This window comes from Prosopis cineraria, unplaced genomic scaffold, assembly GCF_029017545.1.
Source record: "Prosopis cineraria cultivar Desert tree isolate PC_DT_omini unplaced genomic scaffold, ASM2901754v1 PC2, whole genome shotgun sequence".
In the NCBI taxonomy this organism is placed as follows: Eukaryota; Viridiplantae; Streptophyta; class Magnoliopsida; order Fabales; family Fabaceae; genus Prosopis; species Prosopis cineraria.
Genome location: NW_026555333.1, coordinates 15,653,255 through 15,668,322, shown reverse-complemented (window position 1 = coordinate 15,668,322; position 15,068 = coordinate 15,653,255). Strand labels below are relative to the sequence as shown.

Below are 15,068 nucleotides of genomic sequence, written 5' to 3'. Positions count from 1 at the left end.
TCTTAACATTTGATAGTAATTAGTAATAATATATCTTTTTAGTCTTATTTATAAATTATTTTTGATATATTTTATCGAAATCATATAAAATTTTAAAACTCATTAACTCTATTTTATAATTTAATAAATTCTCAATTCTATTCTTATTAAATAAATATATCTTAATAATATATTTTTTCTCTAACATTCAATAGAGTGTAAAAAAATTATGTTAAAAATTTAATAAAATAACTTATAAATGAGATAAAAAAAATTTCTCCTCATCTTATAATAGGACTAGAAATAGTGTATGTATGTATGTATATTCAAGGGAAAATTCAGGGCCACACCGGAAGGGAGTGACAGGTCAAAGACGCGTGTCAAAGGGGTACATGAGAATACAGAGGAAAAGGGGGACCAGGGATCTCTCTAATTTTTTTCCTCCCTTTCCCTCCACTTCCCTCATCCTCACCATTCATTAATTTTATTATTTAAAAAAATATTTAATAAAAAAATTTGAATGATGAGAATGGAGGAAGTGGAGAAAAATGAAGAGAAAAGAAGAGGAGAGACCTCACTTCCGGAAAAGGGTGCCCGCATAAGGGGTCGCTTTTGGGAACAAAACTCGTTTATCATTTTTTTTTTATTTTTTCCTTTCTCTCAGCGGAAAAACCTCATCTTTTTACCCCTCCTAACCGCTTGCCCATTATTAAAGGGGGCCACCTTCCTCTGCTCTCTCTCATGCTATCCACTCACCTTCTTCCTCTTCTTATTCTTCCTCTTCCTCCCAAAATGGTCGCTCTGGTTTCCCAAGACAATGTCGTCACATTGGTTTCTCGCACCGGCCGCCAATTGCAGCGTTACAGGAAAGGTCGCCGCCAAGTCGTCGGGTTCGTCTCTTTCCCTTCCTTCCCTCTATTTGGCTATCTGGGTTTCTGCATGAATACCACTTCAGCAGCTAAAGGCTTCACCTTTCTCCTTGTTTCTTTTGCAATAATGGAACAAATGTATGTGTGGATTTGCTTCGGTGAAAACCGAACCGGTTGATTGATTTTGGTGGTCAAATTGAAATTTATGCAGGTGTATACCATACAGATACAAGATGGAGGAGTCAGAAGAATTAGAGGTTCTGGTTATCAGTTCTCAGAAGGGCAAAGGGATGCTTTTTCCAAAGGTATCAATCCACACACCTTCCCACAAATTGAGTATATTAGTCAATAATTTAGGCTCGAATCAGACATCATCATTATGTTTTCCCCCTTTCTGATTTACATTGTTAATTAATAATGATTTATCTGGTTGACCCAATCCAGGGAGGCTGGGAATTAGACGAATCAAAAAAGGAGGCCGCTGTGAGAGAAACCATAGAAGAAGCAGGAGTGCGAGGCATTGTTGGGGTAAGCATTTTAAGCAAACAACCAAACAAGCACTGTACTCTCTGCTTCATGATTCAATTCACAGACCTGTTTATCTGATGATTCTGTGTATTGTGTTTGTGTTTGGTTTCAGGGTGGACTGGGTAAGTGGAGCTTCAAGAGCAAAACCCATGACACCTTATATGAAGGTTACATGTTCCCTCTCCTTGTTCAAGAACAGCTTGAACTCTGGCCTGAGCAGAACTATCGTCAACGAATCTGGGTAAGTGATCAATCACCTTTTCAAGTATCATGTGATCCATTGGCATGTTAGGCTTGAAGTCACTGAGATATTCTTGGTTTGATTTGACTGGGTGTAGATGAGTGTTGATGAAGCAAGAGAAGTATGTCAACACTGTTGGATGAAGGAAGCTTTGGACAGACTAGTGAATCGTCTCAGGACTAAGAAGCTTGGACGAGAGAAGCAAGAAGGCTGTTTGAAGAGCAATAATGGAGATGGTGGAAAGTCTGACTTGGTAAATAGGTTGTGACTATTTGGTAGAGAGATTAGAGAGCTTCAGTACTATTGGTTTTCTCTCGGATCTTATCAGCTCTGATGATCAGGAAGAGTTAGGAGGAGGATGAAAAATTGAAATTGAAAATGAAAACCCAGGATTCTACAATTGTACTGCAAGATGGTAGAAGATATAATGATAGTAAATAATTTTCTAGATCAGATCATCAGATGACTCTTTTAAGTTTTCTTTTTTCTTTGTTTTGGTTTCGATGGAATCTTAAGTGTTGGGGAGGGTGATTCGGATTCTTGCAAAAAAATTGTAATCAAACAATACCCTATCATTTCTCAGGAACAGAGTTTCAGATGGGCATAATTTAAAGGGGAGAAAAAACAAAAACTTTGCTGCGATTTTCCGCATGATTTGAAAACCGCACTTGGATTTTTGTTCGCTTGAGAAGGAAGTGTTGGTGGGGTAATGATATCAAGTTAATTGCAACACTTTCTGGTTTATCAAATTGATTGAGTTTCTAGAATCCACCACCTGAGCACATATTACTGGTACAGCAACTATGAATATGAATATTTTTTCTCATAGAGGAGGCTAGCCGAGGCTAGAAGTTACGACTATGAATATGAATGTGATCAAGCAATACTTGCAATAATTTTTTTTATAATTTTAACATCATTTGAGGGATCATGATTTTTGGTAGTATTTACCAATGGAAGTTTTAGTTTATTAAAAATAATTATCCTTTAGTTATTGATAATAAAATTAAATAACAGTTGGGATAGAATTACTGTTAATTTGTTTGGGGGTAATCTGTTATTTGAAAAATATATCAATTAAGTTGTCGTTAAAATATATATTTATTAAATTTTGCTTGTAGGACTAGATTTAGTGGAATTTGACTTAATATTTTTGGATTTGGATTCCGTACTCACTCAATCAGCGGCTTAATTTAATTGAATAGTTATCAGTGATTTTGTTATTTCATACTCAAAACATATCAACTTTCAAATTTTTGGAAAAGACATTGTAAGCAAGGAGTGTTTTGATCATGTGATTGTTTTAATTTTTTTAAAAAAAATGTATATGGATAATTTTTAAATATGGATAAAATGCAAAGTCTACATTTGTTGAATAAGTATATTTAAAATATTTCCTGAATCCAAATCCAATATTTTTCAAACAAGGTGCAAGGTTATGTTTTCAAACTTCAAAGTTATGCCAAATATTAAGATAATGATGAAAAATTAAATTTACCTTTCCTGTATTAACACTTTCACATTAGACATTAACAATAATAGTAGCTCACTGCAACCAAATTAATCTATTTTTTAGTTTTATTTATAAATTATTTTTAATATATTTCATGTTAAAATTAAAAAAAATTAAAATTTATTGACTTTATGTAAAAATTTAATAAGTTTTTAACTTTATTACAATTAAATGTTCATACTTTAGTAATATAATATATTCTCTCACCAATATTTAAGATGACATATGAAATTTATAATAAAAATTTAATGATGTGAGCTTAAAAATAAAACAAAAAGTTTTCTGCCCTTCTTGTAGATGAGATAAGATAGGAGGAAGTTTGTATTTACGTTAGCATCCATTGCCCATTTCTCAACTTCCTCTCGCACACACCAATGCTCAGCCATTACACATGTACCCTTGATTTGGATAGGAAGAAAGATAAGGATGATAAAAAAAAAAAATTAGGAGGAAAAATTTGAAAAAATAATTAAAAAAACTTATTATATTTTTGAAAATTTTTGAAATTTTTTTCTGTTTCTTCTTTTCTTTTAACTTTTCTTTTCATCCAAACCATGAATCAATATATACCCATCATTAAGATGAAGAAAGGGGAAGACCAAGACCACAAGCTGATCATTTAACTCCTTTTAGATAAGGAATCTTCCAATAACATGAAAGCACAAGTTTTAACGTCAACCCTAACCAAACATTAATGTCAGGAAAATTTCTAAAGATTGCAATGCAATTACAGACTATTTGGTAGTACTTATCCATGTTATGCCTATTTCAGTGGTCTTTATATACGGCGTTCTCTTTAAAATCAATTCTATGTCATATTACGTTCAAATTAGCCAAGCAAAAGAAAACTACATTTAATGGTTCAGAGATGATAAGGATAGAATCTTGATGAATCAAGAGTCAAGACAGCAGCAGTTGAACATATATATTAAAGCCACGACAACGTAGGGAACAGTTTTTTTTTTTTTTTTCCTTCTATTATCTTGGTTTTACAAATCATGCAGTCGCTAAACCCAAATTCGACTTCAATTAATCTTAATATGAGCTAGGAGCCGGGGCAGGTCTCAAATTGAAATAACTTTTTTCACATTTATTTAATACATTTATACGGACTCAAATTTAAAACCTCTTATAACTAAACAACTATAATTCTTATCTGTAAATTAGGTTTTAAAAGATAAATTAATAACATTTAGATTATCGGCAATTTTTTTAAAAATATTATTAATTCATATTATTACAAACAGAAATTTTGAATTACAATTTGATAGTTATATTTAAAATTCAAATACTTTATCTACAATTGAAACATTTGAACTTCCAAGTATTTGAATTAATATTTTTAATTAATTTTTAAACTAATTATTAACTAGTTATTATTAATTCAATTTTTTCGGATCTAACTATGTAGACTAAGAAACAACCACCTACTGGTCAATGTTCCAATATATACTCAATGATAATCACACTTCTCTTAAGTCATGTTTGGTTATTAGAAATAAAATAAAATAAAATGTATTAAAAAATAAAAATAAAAATAAGATGATAAAAAAATAGTAAACCATATTGATAAAGGAAGGGAGTAAATTAATTTATAAGATTAAGAATCATAATATATAAAATTTTTGAAAGAAGTGATGATTCTCACATTTGTGATATATATTAATAAGTTTTATCATACTTAATATGAGGAGGAGGAATGATTTAGTTTATTTTTATATTATTTTTTTTTAATCTATTCCTTTCTAGTAATTAATGCTGACCTTATACGTCTATTATATATTATATCTCTCTAATAATAAACGATACTTTTTCCAGAATATGAAATATTTATTTTTTAATGCTCCAAATGACGCAAAAAATAAGTACATACTTCGCACTTCAGCATTGTTTGTCGGCAAACTATTATCTTTTCCGCTTTTTGTTTTAAAAAAAAATATGTGAAAACAATACAAAAATTGAGAGCACATTTGGTGCTCACTAGGATAGTGCTCACCACCCTTAAAATAATCTGAACTGTTTAAATTTAAATATTTTTATATTTTATTAAAATAAAAATTTATAAAATTTTGAATAACTCTATTAATTATTAATATATACAGTTCATATTTAATTAGATTGTCTGAATTTAATATTAATTTTTTATAATTTTTATAAATTAACCATATCTATTGTTTAGATTGAAAATTTTAACTTATTATACTATTAGAGTCAAAAGAGTCAAGAGTAAATTTGTATGGTCAATTTATAAAAATTGTAAAAAAATAATATTAAATTTGGACCAATCTAATTAAATATAAACTAATATATATTGGCAGTTAAAAGATTTATTAATTTTATAAAAAATTTATTTTTAACAAAAATAAAAAATTATATAAATTTAAGTCGTGTAAATTAAATTTGAATGATTTAGAATATTTCAGAGGTGATGAGCACCAACTAAAACATCATTCCTAAGACTCTATAATCCAATGACTTGTTTCTGAACATTTCTACATTGTCTTGCAACATTTTCCCCCTTATTATCTTCATTTGATTTGATTAATCTTGATTCTGATCTGAGTTTCATCCCCCAACGGTCGTAGTCTCGTAAGATTTTCACCTACAACCTTCCCCCCCCCCCTTTCATGAATCTGCAATGAATTTTTAATTTCAAGTTCATTTTTTAAAACAAAAAGAGGCCATTTTATTAATCACCAAGAAATACTAATAATGTTACACGCACTAATCACCAAAAAAACAAAACAAACACCTATGCATACAACCTAGGAAAGTAAAGAAAGCAATGGAGCCTATCGATACAACCTATCATTATTTTCAAGTTCACTTAATGCAAAGAATAGCATGTAAAATATGATTTCATTGTTTAAAATATCATTGCTGTTCTTAAATAGAAAATGACAGAAAATACTATCTATTTTACTATTTGTTAAATACAAGAATTTTATTTGAAAGCACACAAAAGCTCTCCGGTGGTTACAAGGGCGTGAATGTGTGTGTATATCTATGTGGAGTTAGGACAATAGGTAAAATAACCATATCTGGAATAAATACTTTTTCGATGGATTCTATGGAATAAATATTATCAAAACAAAAGGACAAGTATTGTGAAAGTTTTTTTTTTTTTTTTTTACAAGTTTAAGAAATAGCTCTCATAGACAAAGAAAAAAAATATTCCTCAAGGCACTGAGAGGGATGAATAGATTTATCTAAATTAGAACATACACAAGGATTGAACTTTGAACCTTTAGCCACTTGCTCTAGTATCGAGAACATCTATTACACTCACACCAACTTGGAGGTAGTTATTGAATTGGAGTGTTGAATTATGAATTCAATTCCAAAACGGTTGCCTTAAATATTAGGTTTTAGGCCCATTTTCGGGATGTGGTCAATAGCCCACAAAAGTATGGGCTGGGCCTTCCGGATAGCCTGATAAAAACATATTGAAACTCAATGCTGTCTTCTCCACTTCGAAAAAGTCAATAGCCCACAAAGCTTTCAACGCCTTATTTGGCATACATATCTCGCTGAGTAACAAAAAATAGTTATGAAACTTCAATTGACTATACGACAAAACAAACACAGATAATGCAAGACAGCAACCAAAACTGGCAGCAGACAAACACTAAAAACAAAAAACCCAAAAAATCCCAAAAACCACACCCAGACTACCTAATGGGTGGAGGAAGCCCACTAACAATATGACTGTATATAATGCGTGATTTTTTAATTTTTTTTATTTACATTTAGAATTTGATTGTGATTTTAAGAAAACTATTTTTAATAAGAAGACACCTATAAATAATAAAAAAATATAATACTTATGAGGTCACCATTGATAATAACAATCCCTTATGATGAGAATTGAATTAGTTTGGACAGGTGGTGATAATATTCTCAAATTTTTTAAGATATTGAGTGATGGAATAAATAAAAAATAATAGATGATGAAAATTTAAAAGAGCGAGTCACGATACAAGAACCCGCGTTATTGGCATTTGGCAAGTTATTAACAAATAACAATAAAACTTACTTTCTTGTGATATGGGAAGAGAAATATTTGCAATTTCTTGTGATGCAAAATTTTGATGATACATTTGCTATTCGAGAAGAATTTTTAAAGGAAATAGAAGTGGAATGGGAGGAGTTTGACATACATGTCTATGGAAATTTTATAAAATTTTTACTATATTATGAATCGTCCAAAATAACCTTCTCAAAACTACCTAATAGTAATACCTATCTCTGTGCCTCATGAAACAACCGCCCTATGTTGAACAATTCAATATTTCAACCTCATGGCTATTGAACGCTTTACTTCGCTCGCAGATTGTGGTTCCACCACGTGGTTCTTCAGTGCACAAGTGCATCGAGATCGGCTTCCCCAATTTGTTTTCATTAAAAAAACTCAATAAACATAGGGTGGGCAAAAATGTCATTAAGATAAATGCCTAATGGCACAATTGTCAATTAAAAAAAAAAAAACCACTTATGGAAACTCCAGCAAGTCCCTCGGATCCGGCCACGGAAGCTCGTTCTAGCCCAATTGATGATGGAATTGGGCTTCTGAAGGAGCCTGAACTATAGAAAGTTAAAAAAAAAAAAATTCTCCTACTTTCATCTTTACATTTTTTAAAAAATATATAATTTTGAGTCTATGTATTTTTTATATTATAAATTCTTACATTTTTTTATATTTTAAATCCCTTTATAAATAGTATTATAAATATATAAAGTGTAAATAAAAAAAAGTATAATGATTTAAAATATTAAAAAAATATAAACTTTTAGCGAGATTTTAGTAAAATATAAAGACTTAAATTTATATTTAAAAAAAAAATACACAAAACACAAGATGACATGAAAGATGATATTTAGTGAAATCATAGCGCATCGAATACGTTGAAAAAGGTTCCTTAAAGTTGTGGTTGCATGGGATTCACATTGCCATGAAATCTGCGGATCTCGCAACATATCCTTTTGCAAATCACGATGAACAGTGGATCACAATCACATGTCCACGCCGCCCAGTGCGATGCCACAGTTGTTATTTTCTGTCTTCTCTCGCAAAAGCTATATCCAAAAAATAAGATCCGACGTGGAATGTCTAAATTTGATTTCGAAACTTCAAATTATTTGCATACACATGTAGCCCTTACCCTGCAATTCTTTCTGTTTCCTTTTTTAAAAAAAAATTATTATTGTTTGATAGGCGGGACAAATTCTAGACACACCCACATACAAGTTCATTCTCTCATAAAGAAAGTGACACGCACTCAAACACCCACTCATTAACTATGTGACATTTGAGGTAAAGAATCTACAACTTTCCCCTTTCAAGGAGTGTGAAGTCACAAGAGTATTATTATCAGGGGTGTACACGAGTTGGTATGAGCCACCTATAGCCTTATTCAATATTCACTCGTTTTTTGTTAAATTGGTAGCCACTTGTTTGTACTAACATGTTTGCATCTATTTTAAAACAGATGCAAATGAGTTTGAGTAGGTTTAGGCCACCGTTTAACCTATAGCACTAGCTTTTTTAAAAAAAATTTAGTCAAGACTCAAAACATGTACTTTTCATCTCATTTTAGTTTAATAAAGAGGAATGATAAGGAAAAAGAGGCAACTTTAACTAAGATAATATTGAAACTCTTGAAGGTACTATGAACAGAAGAGATTGAAGCCACCAAATACATATTTAGCACATTATGTCACAATGTTGATCAAGGTTTACCAATCTTTTTAATTTGTAACATAAATAATATAAGAGAAAACTTAAAAGAGTAGAAGAGGGAAGGATCATGGGAGCACAGCAAAGCAATAACCTAAGAGCTAAGAAGAAGGTAGGTTGATGCAACAGTGTGTGTATCTACTACAGTCGAGGTCAATGGCGGAGGTGGAGCATGGGAAAAGGCAAATGGCAAAGTTGAAGCCGAAGTTCCTCGCACTCACAGTCTCTCTCGACTTAAGCAAGTCGTGGCCAAAGGAGAAGGGGGCAAGCGGTGAGTCGGAGACTCATGACTAGCAACTGTGTTGCATGTGGCAAATGAATGAGAGAATGAGAAGCAGAGGTGGGGCACGCCATAGGTGTTTGATATTTGGGACTTTGGGTTGGGTTTTTCACTTTTTTCCAAGCATTATCCAAGTACCTCCTACTATCTAGTGCCCAGCTCATAAGAAGACTATTTTTTTTAAATAAAAGAGCTATATACGAGTGGATACGGGCCACTCGAGGCCTCACCTATTACTCGCTCATATTTGGTTAAATGGGTGGCCACCGGCCCATACCCATTTTCTACCCTTTTGAGCAAGTATGAGTTGACCTATTTTAAAATGGCTTGGGTGGGTACGCATAGGTTTGTAGGTAAAATGCACACCCCTAGTTATTATAAAGTCAAGAAATAAGCAGGCCAGGCTCTAATGTTCATAAGTTCGATTATCTCAAAATTGATTATTTTTTAAAACTTGGTTTTTATTAAATAAATAATAGAAATTTTAATTTTAAAATATAAATATATATTATAAGTTTAAATTCAATTTTAAAACTAAAATATTTTATTTTTTTAGAGGTAAAATGAAAAGGCCTAAGCCGCCCAAACTAATTTTTTAAAGCCCATCAAGGTTGGATCTCAAAGTTCAATTTCTCTAAAAATACATTATTTTTTAAACTTAAACTCTTATAAATATGGGCTTAAATAAACAACTTTTATTCTCAAGCTTTAGTTATTAAGCCAAGAAGCTTGGTATCCAAGTTTTACACTTACATGTAAATAGGGAATAAATTTTATTTATTGTAAGATTTTGTAATTTTATTTGGACTTGTTAAACCCTAGTTTTTTTCATATAATTCGTTCGACCCTAATTAATTATGCACTTACTTCTACTTACCACATTCCATTATACTCTTATCACTTGAAAGTAGTGGCTGTTCATCCTCAAAATATTAATCACTGTACTCGGGATGCTTGGTTCAACAAGTAGAAATGTCAGGTTGAATCAACTTATTTTAAAATTTTGAGTTTGAGCATTAAAATATACAATTATATTAAACAAATATGACAAAATCATTTATAAAGTACTCATGAGACTGTTGTCGACAACAATGATACCACAAAGAGAGGATTTGAATTAGTTTGGGCCAATGATATTAATATCCTCAAATTTTCAGAATATTGGGTAATGGAATAAATAAAATATTAATGACTGCTGCAATTTTTTTATTTTTGCAAAAATCCGGACAAGTACAAGAGCATCTATGATTGTAGAGCTCACACAGTTGGTACATAAAGGGATATGTCTCTATATTCCGCCGGTGTGAAGATTGAAGCATGACAACACAAATTTTAATTACGTTCTTATGATGATAAACAATTATAAAAATTTCTTCGGAAATACTGTAAATTTAGTTTAAGCTGATCAATCAAAATGGAAAGATAAATTTTCAGTTTAGTCATGGAATAAGCTTTATATTTTTTTTCGAATGATTTAAAAACTAAGTCAGCCATTACAGGGTGGGCCAGTGATTCGAGGTTTAAACCGTGATCCAACTGTGATCAGATTGATGATGATTAATTTAACATATTTCTATGTTAAATATAATATTGGAAGTAATATTTTACAAGTATTAGTTTACAAAATTAAATTTATAGGTTAGTTTTCCCTTTTTATTAGTAAATATCATTTTATTAGTTATGACATCTAATATTTATATAATGTAAATAATTATTTTTAATTTTTTTTGCCAACTTCTAGTTTTCTAATTATGCACATAGTTCTTTTAAAATAGAATTGATATGGTCATTTTTGCATAAATTTTAGCAAAATATAGTTAAAAAAGATTATTTGAAAATGTTGTAATAATAGCTTATGAGATAGTAAACTATGGGTTTGGATTCATTATTTATTTTAACACGTATGAAAGATGTTTGAATATTTTTAAGAAAACTATAATTTCGGATGCAAAATTAATTTTAACATGTAATAAAAAGTATATATTTTTCAAAAAAGCTTTGAATTTAGAACTAATTTTAACATATAATAGAGGTGTTTGAGTATATTTTTATAAAGTGACAAAACCATTATGTTATCTTATTTTTTTTATTATGTTTTAATTATGCTCAAACTAATTTTTATAAATTAATTTTAAAAATCGATTACCACAAAACTTAAATTTTTTGAGTCAAATTCAAACACCAAACGTGGGTAAAATGAATGTTTAAAAAATATTATGCATATATTCTCAAAATGACAACTCTGAAATCAAATATCTTCCCATCTATCTTTCTAATCACTTTACACTACTGTAAAAATGAAATTTAGTAATATACATCTGAAGTCATTAAAATAAAAAATGTCACCCAAATAAAGTTGAAGAATATTAGATAGTGTTTTCAACTTAAAATATTACCGCTTATTAATTACTTCATTTATTAAAAAATGTAAGGTATTTTTAAGAAGTTAGATATTAAAAAATAAAAGTCATTTTTTAAGAAGTTAGATATTAAAAAATATAAATTATTTTTTAAAGAGTTGGATATTAAAAGATGTAAGGCATTTTTAATTTTTTAAAGTGTAATCATTGCTTTTTTTTTAAAATGTCCCTAGTGATAATAACGTTATATTTATTATAGGGCGTTTAATTGGGATGAATAAAAAAATAAAATTAATTTAAAAGTATATAACTATTTTAATAAGGGTGAGATTTAATTAAAAATATTTTATATTTTTTTAACGAAAAGAGTATTATATATCTACTTTTTAAAAGTGAACAAGAGGTAGCGTTTATTATTAAAAAATGTCATAGCTTCTAAACAACTACATAACATTTCAATGTAAAACACTACTTAATATTAATAATTAAAAAATTTATAAAAATAATAGAAACCCTTAAAAAATTTTACCTAATTGTTTAGAAAATTTAATTAAAAAATATTAAATTTCTCAAATTCAACTTGAACATTATAATTATATAAATTAAAAATAGAGTCAAGAAAATCAAATAATTCTCAAGTTTAAGCTAACTATCATTACTATATATAGGAAAAGGAGCTAATCCTTCATAATATGGTAAAACAATGAGCTAATTCTTTATAATATGGTAAGACAAGATGCAAATAAGATTGTTTTTAATAAAAAAAAATTCTATTAACAACAAAAAAGAAAATTGACTATCATTTTTAAAGCAACTGTCTTCGCTGCTAGCTTTGCTCTCTCAAGTGTTTCTGCATTTCAAATGTGAAAACACCAAACCAAACAACCTTATATATATATATATAATTCATTCGACTAGAAGTTCCTCCTCTACTTGGAACTCTCCACTAACCTCTCCATCCTCATCTTTGCTCTCCCTGTGTAAACATGGCGAGTCCCTCTCTACTCTTTCTTCTCCTCGCCACCACCATCCCTTACACTTTGTCTAGCTCACCCCCCGTAGACTCCTTCATCTTCGCCGGCTGCACCCAAGAGAAATACTCGCCGGACTCCCCTTACTCCTCCAACCTCCAGGCCTTGCTCACCTCCCTCCTTAGCTCCGCCACCTACTCTTCCTACTCCAACTTTACCGTCCTCGGCTCCTCCGTCGTCTACGGCCTCTACCAATGCCGCGGCGACCTCTCCATGCCCGACTGCTCCTCCTGCGTCTCCCGCTCTCTCACCCGCGTCTCCGCCCTCTGCCCCTCCACATGCGGCGCCGCCGTCCAGCTCGAGGGCTGCTTCGTCAAGTATGATAATGCCACCTTCGTCGGCGTCGAGGACAAGACCGTCGTTTTCAAGAAATGCGGACCTTCCGTGGGAAGCAGCGACAATATGGGGAGCACCGAAGCGGTGTTATCTGGGTTGTCGGGTTCGGGCGGATATTTCAGGGTGGTCGGGTCGGGTAAAGTGAAGGGTGTGGGCCAGTGTACCGGCGATCTCGGGTTCGATCAGTGCCAGGACTGCCTCTCGGAGGCGATCCGACGGCTCCGGAGCGACTGTGGAACTGCTAATTATGGGGACTTGTTCTTGGGCAAGTGTTATGCGAGATACTCTGTTGGTGGGGCCCACGCTTATGAACCCAAGGCCCATGGTAAGGCCGAAGGCTAACTTATTTTTATTTTTAAATTAAACCTTCTTTAAATTTTAAAATTTTATGATCTTTTTATTTTTAAACATAAATATTTTTATGAAATGTAATAATATTATTCAATTATTTTCTATGTTTTCAAATTTTATACAGATTCCTCCTTCATTTTATCAAAATTACTCTCTCCGTTAAAAAATATAAGACATTTTTAATGAATCTCACTTTCAATAAAGTAATTGCCTACTTTCACACTAATTATATCTTTTTATATTTATTTTTATTAAACAACCTATAATAAATATAAAGTTATTTATCAATAGGGATACTTTTAAAAAAATATAATAATTACACATCAAAAAACTAAAAATACCTTATATTTTTAAACATCCAACTCCTCAAAAAATGCCTTACATTTTTTAATGAAGGGAGAACATGTATTCTTCTTATTTTCTAAAATATACGCAAAATTTGAAAGTAGAAGAAACTGTAATTTAAACAAATTTTAGGATACAAATACAATCTAGAATTCGAGATCAAAAAATTATTATCCCACTGAGAGTAATATAGGCGTGAGATTTGTTACATTTGAATTAAATAGTAAAAAATATTATCACTCAATGAATGCTAGTAGTAATAGTAATAAAATATCATTATATGAAACACAAACATATTGAATATCCATTGGAATCCTGAGTAGCGTGTAAATAAATATAAAACTATACTTTGTTTATAATTGTAATTAATTGTAAATTGTAATAATATAATCAACGTGAACTCATGATTGCAGGGAAATCAAAGAATGGAGGAGAAAAGACATTTGTGATTATAATTGGATTATTAGCAGGAATAGCTGTCCTCGTTATTTTCTTTGCTTTCTTAAAGACCACTTGTGCTGGTCGACATGGTAATATTGCTCCACATGTCTTTCTTTTCTCTTCATTTTAATTATTTATTTTCTTCTTTATGATTCTTATTTGCCTTTATCTTTTTCCCATGCAGGTAAATAAATAATAAATAATAACAAGAAAGAAAAGAAGTTTGTCAAGCTCAGTGGCGTGACACCTCCTGGACTGCTTTATGGTGGCTTCTTTTGCTCTGCTTTTCTTTTTTTTTTTTTTTTTGCTGCCTCTATTTCTTCATATCATCGGCACTGCCTTTTTCATTTTCCTTTTTATTTAGTTATTATTTTTATTATTATTTATGTTTACACTTTTTTATATTTTACAATTTAAAATTTGAATACGAATTAAAGGGGGAAAAGGAAAAGAGGCTGCAAAAGCCAGCTGATGAAAGATTCTGTTTTTCCTTCCTCAGCTACTATTTACTAAAGTTATGTAGTTGTTTCATCTCATGCATCGAAAAAGTTAAAAAGAAGAAGAAGAAGAATTATTATAATAATTTTTTCTGAAGAAAAAAAAAATATTCCTCTCGATGTATCATTAGTATATGCATCCTTCAACTTTAGGGACAAAGCATGGGTCCATGATGGAATTTTCATGTGAGATACTCTCCTTGATTTCTTGTAAGCTTGTGGCTTTAATTTCCTTTTATTTTTCTTGCTAAGCTACGTTCTCATATATACAATATTATATGCTTATAGAGACATCCCCATAATACTATGCTTATAGAAATTTTTTTTTAATATTTAGCCTTGGAAAAAGATGTTATATCATGATCTCACTTAACTTGCTTAATATAATGAAACACACACACTTAGCTTGCTTAATATATGTTGTAACACACACACACACACACACACACACACACACAGAGAGAGAGAGAGAGAGAGAGAGATTGAATAACATATTTGAAAATATTGAACTTAACACACACACAGAGACACACAGACAGAGAGAGAGAGATTGAATAACA

General features: G+C 30.8%; 2 protein-coding genes across 2 annotated transcripts; both read left to right on the top strand.

The window, feature by feature from the left end:
- Window positions 1-704: 704 nt before the first annotated feature.
- Window positions 705-2,279, top strand: LOC129303151 (nudix hydrolase 18, mitochondrial-like). Its single transcript, XM_054942255.1, has 5 exons — window positions 705-869; window positions 1,060-1,153; window positions 1,293-1,376; window positions 1,489-1,617; window positions 1,715-2,279. The coding sequence occupies exons 1-5, from the start codon at window positions 721-723 to the stop codon at window positions 1,883-1,885; spliced, it is 627 nt and encodes a 208-aa protein (XP_054798230.1). The 5' UTR covers window positions 705-720; the 3' UTR covers window positions 1,886-2,279.
- Window positions 2,280-12,428: 10,149 nt separating this feature from the next.
- On the top strand, window positions 12,429-14,755 carry LOC129303150 (plasmodesmata-located protein 7-like). Its single transcript, XM_054942254.1, has 3 exons — window positions 12,429-13,199; window positions 13,984-14,100; window positions 14,196-14,755. The coding sequence occupies exons 1-3, from the start codon at window positions 12,494-12,496 to the stop codon at window positions 14,201-14,203; spliced, it is 831 nt and encodes a 276-aa protein (XP_054798229.1). The 5' UTR covers window positions 12,429-12,493; the 3' UTR covers window positions 14,204-14,755.
- Window positions 14,756-15,068: the final 313 nt, after the last annotated feature.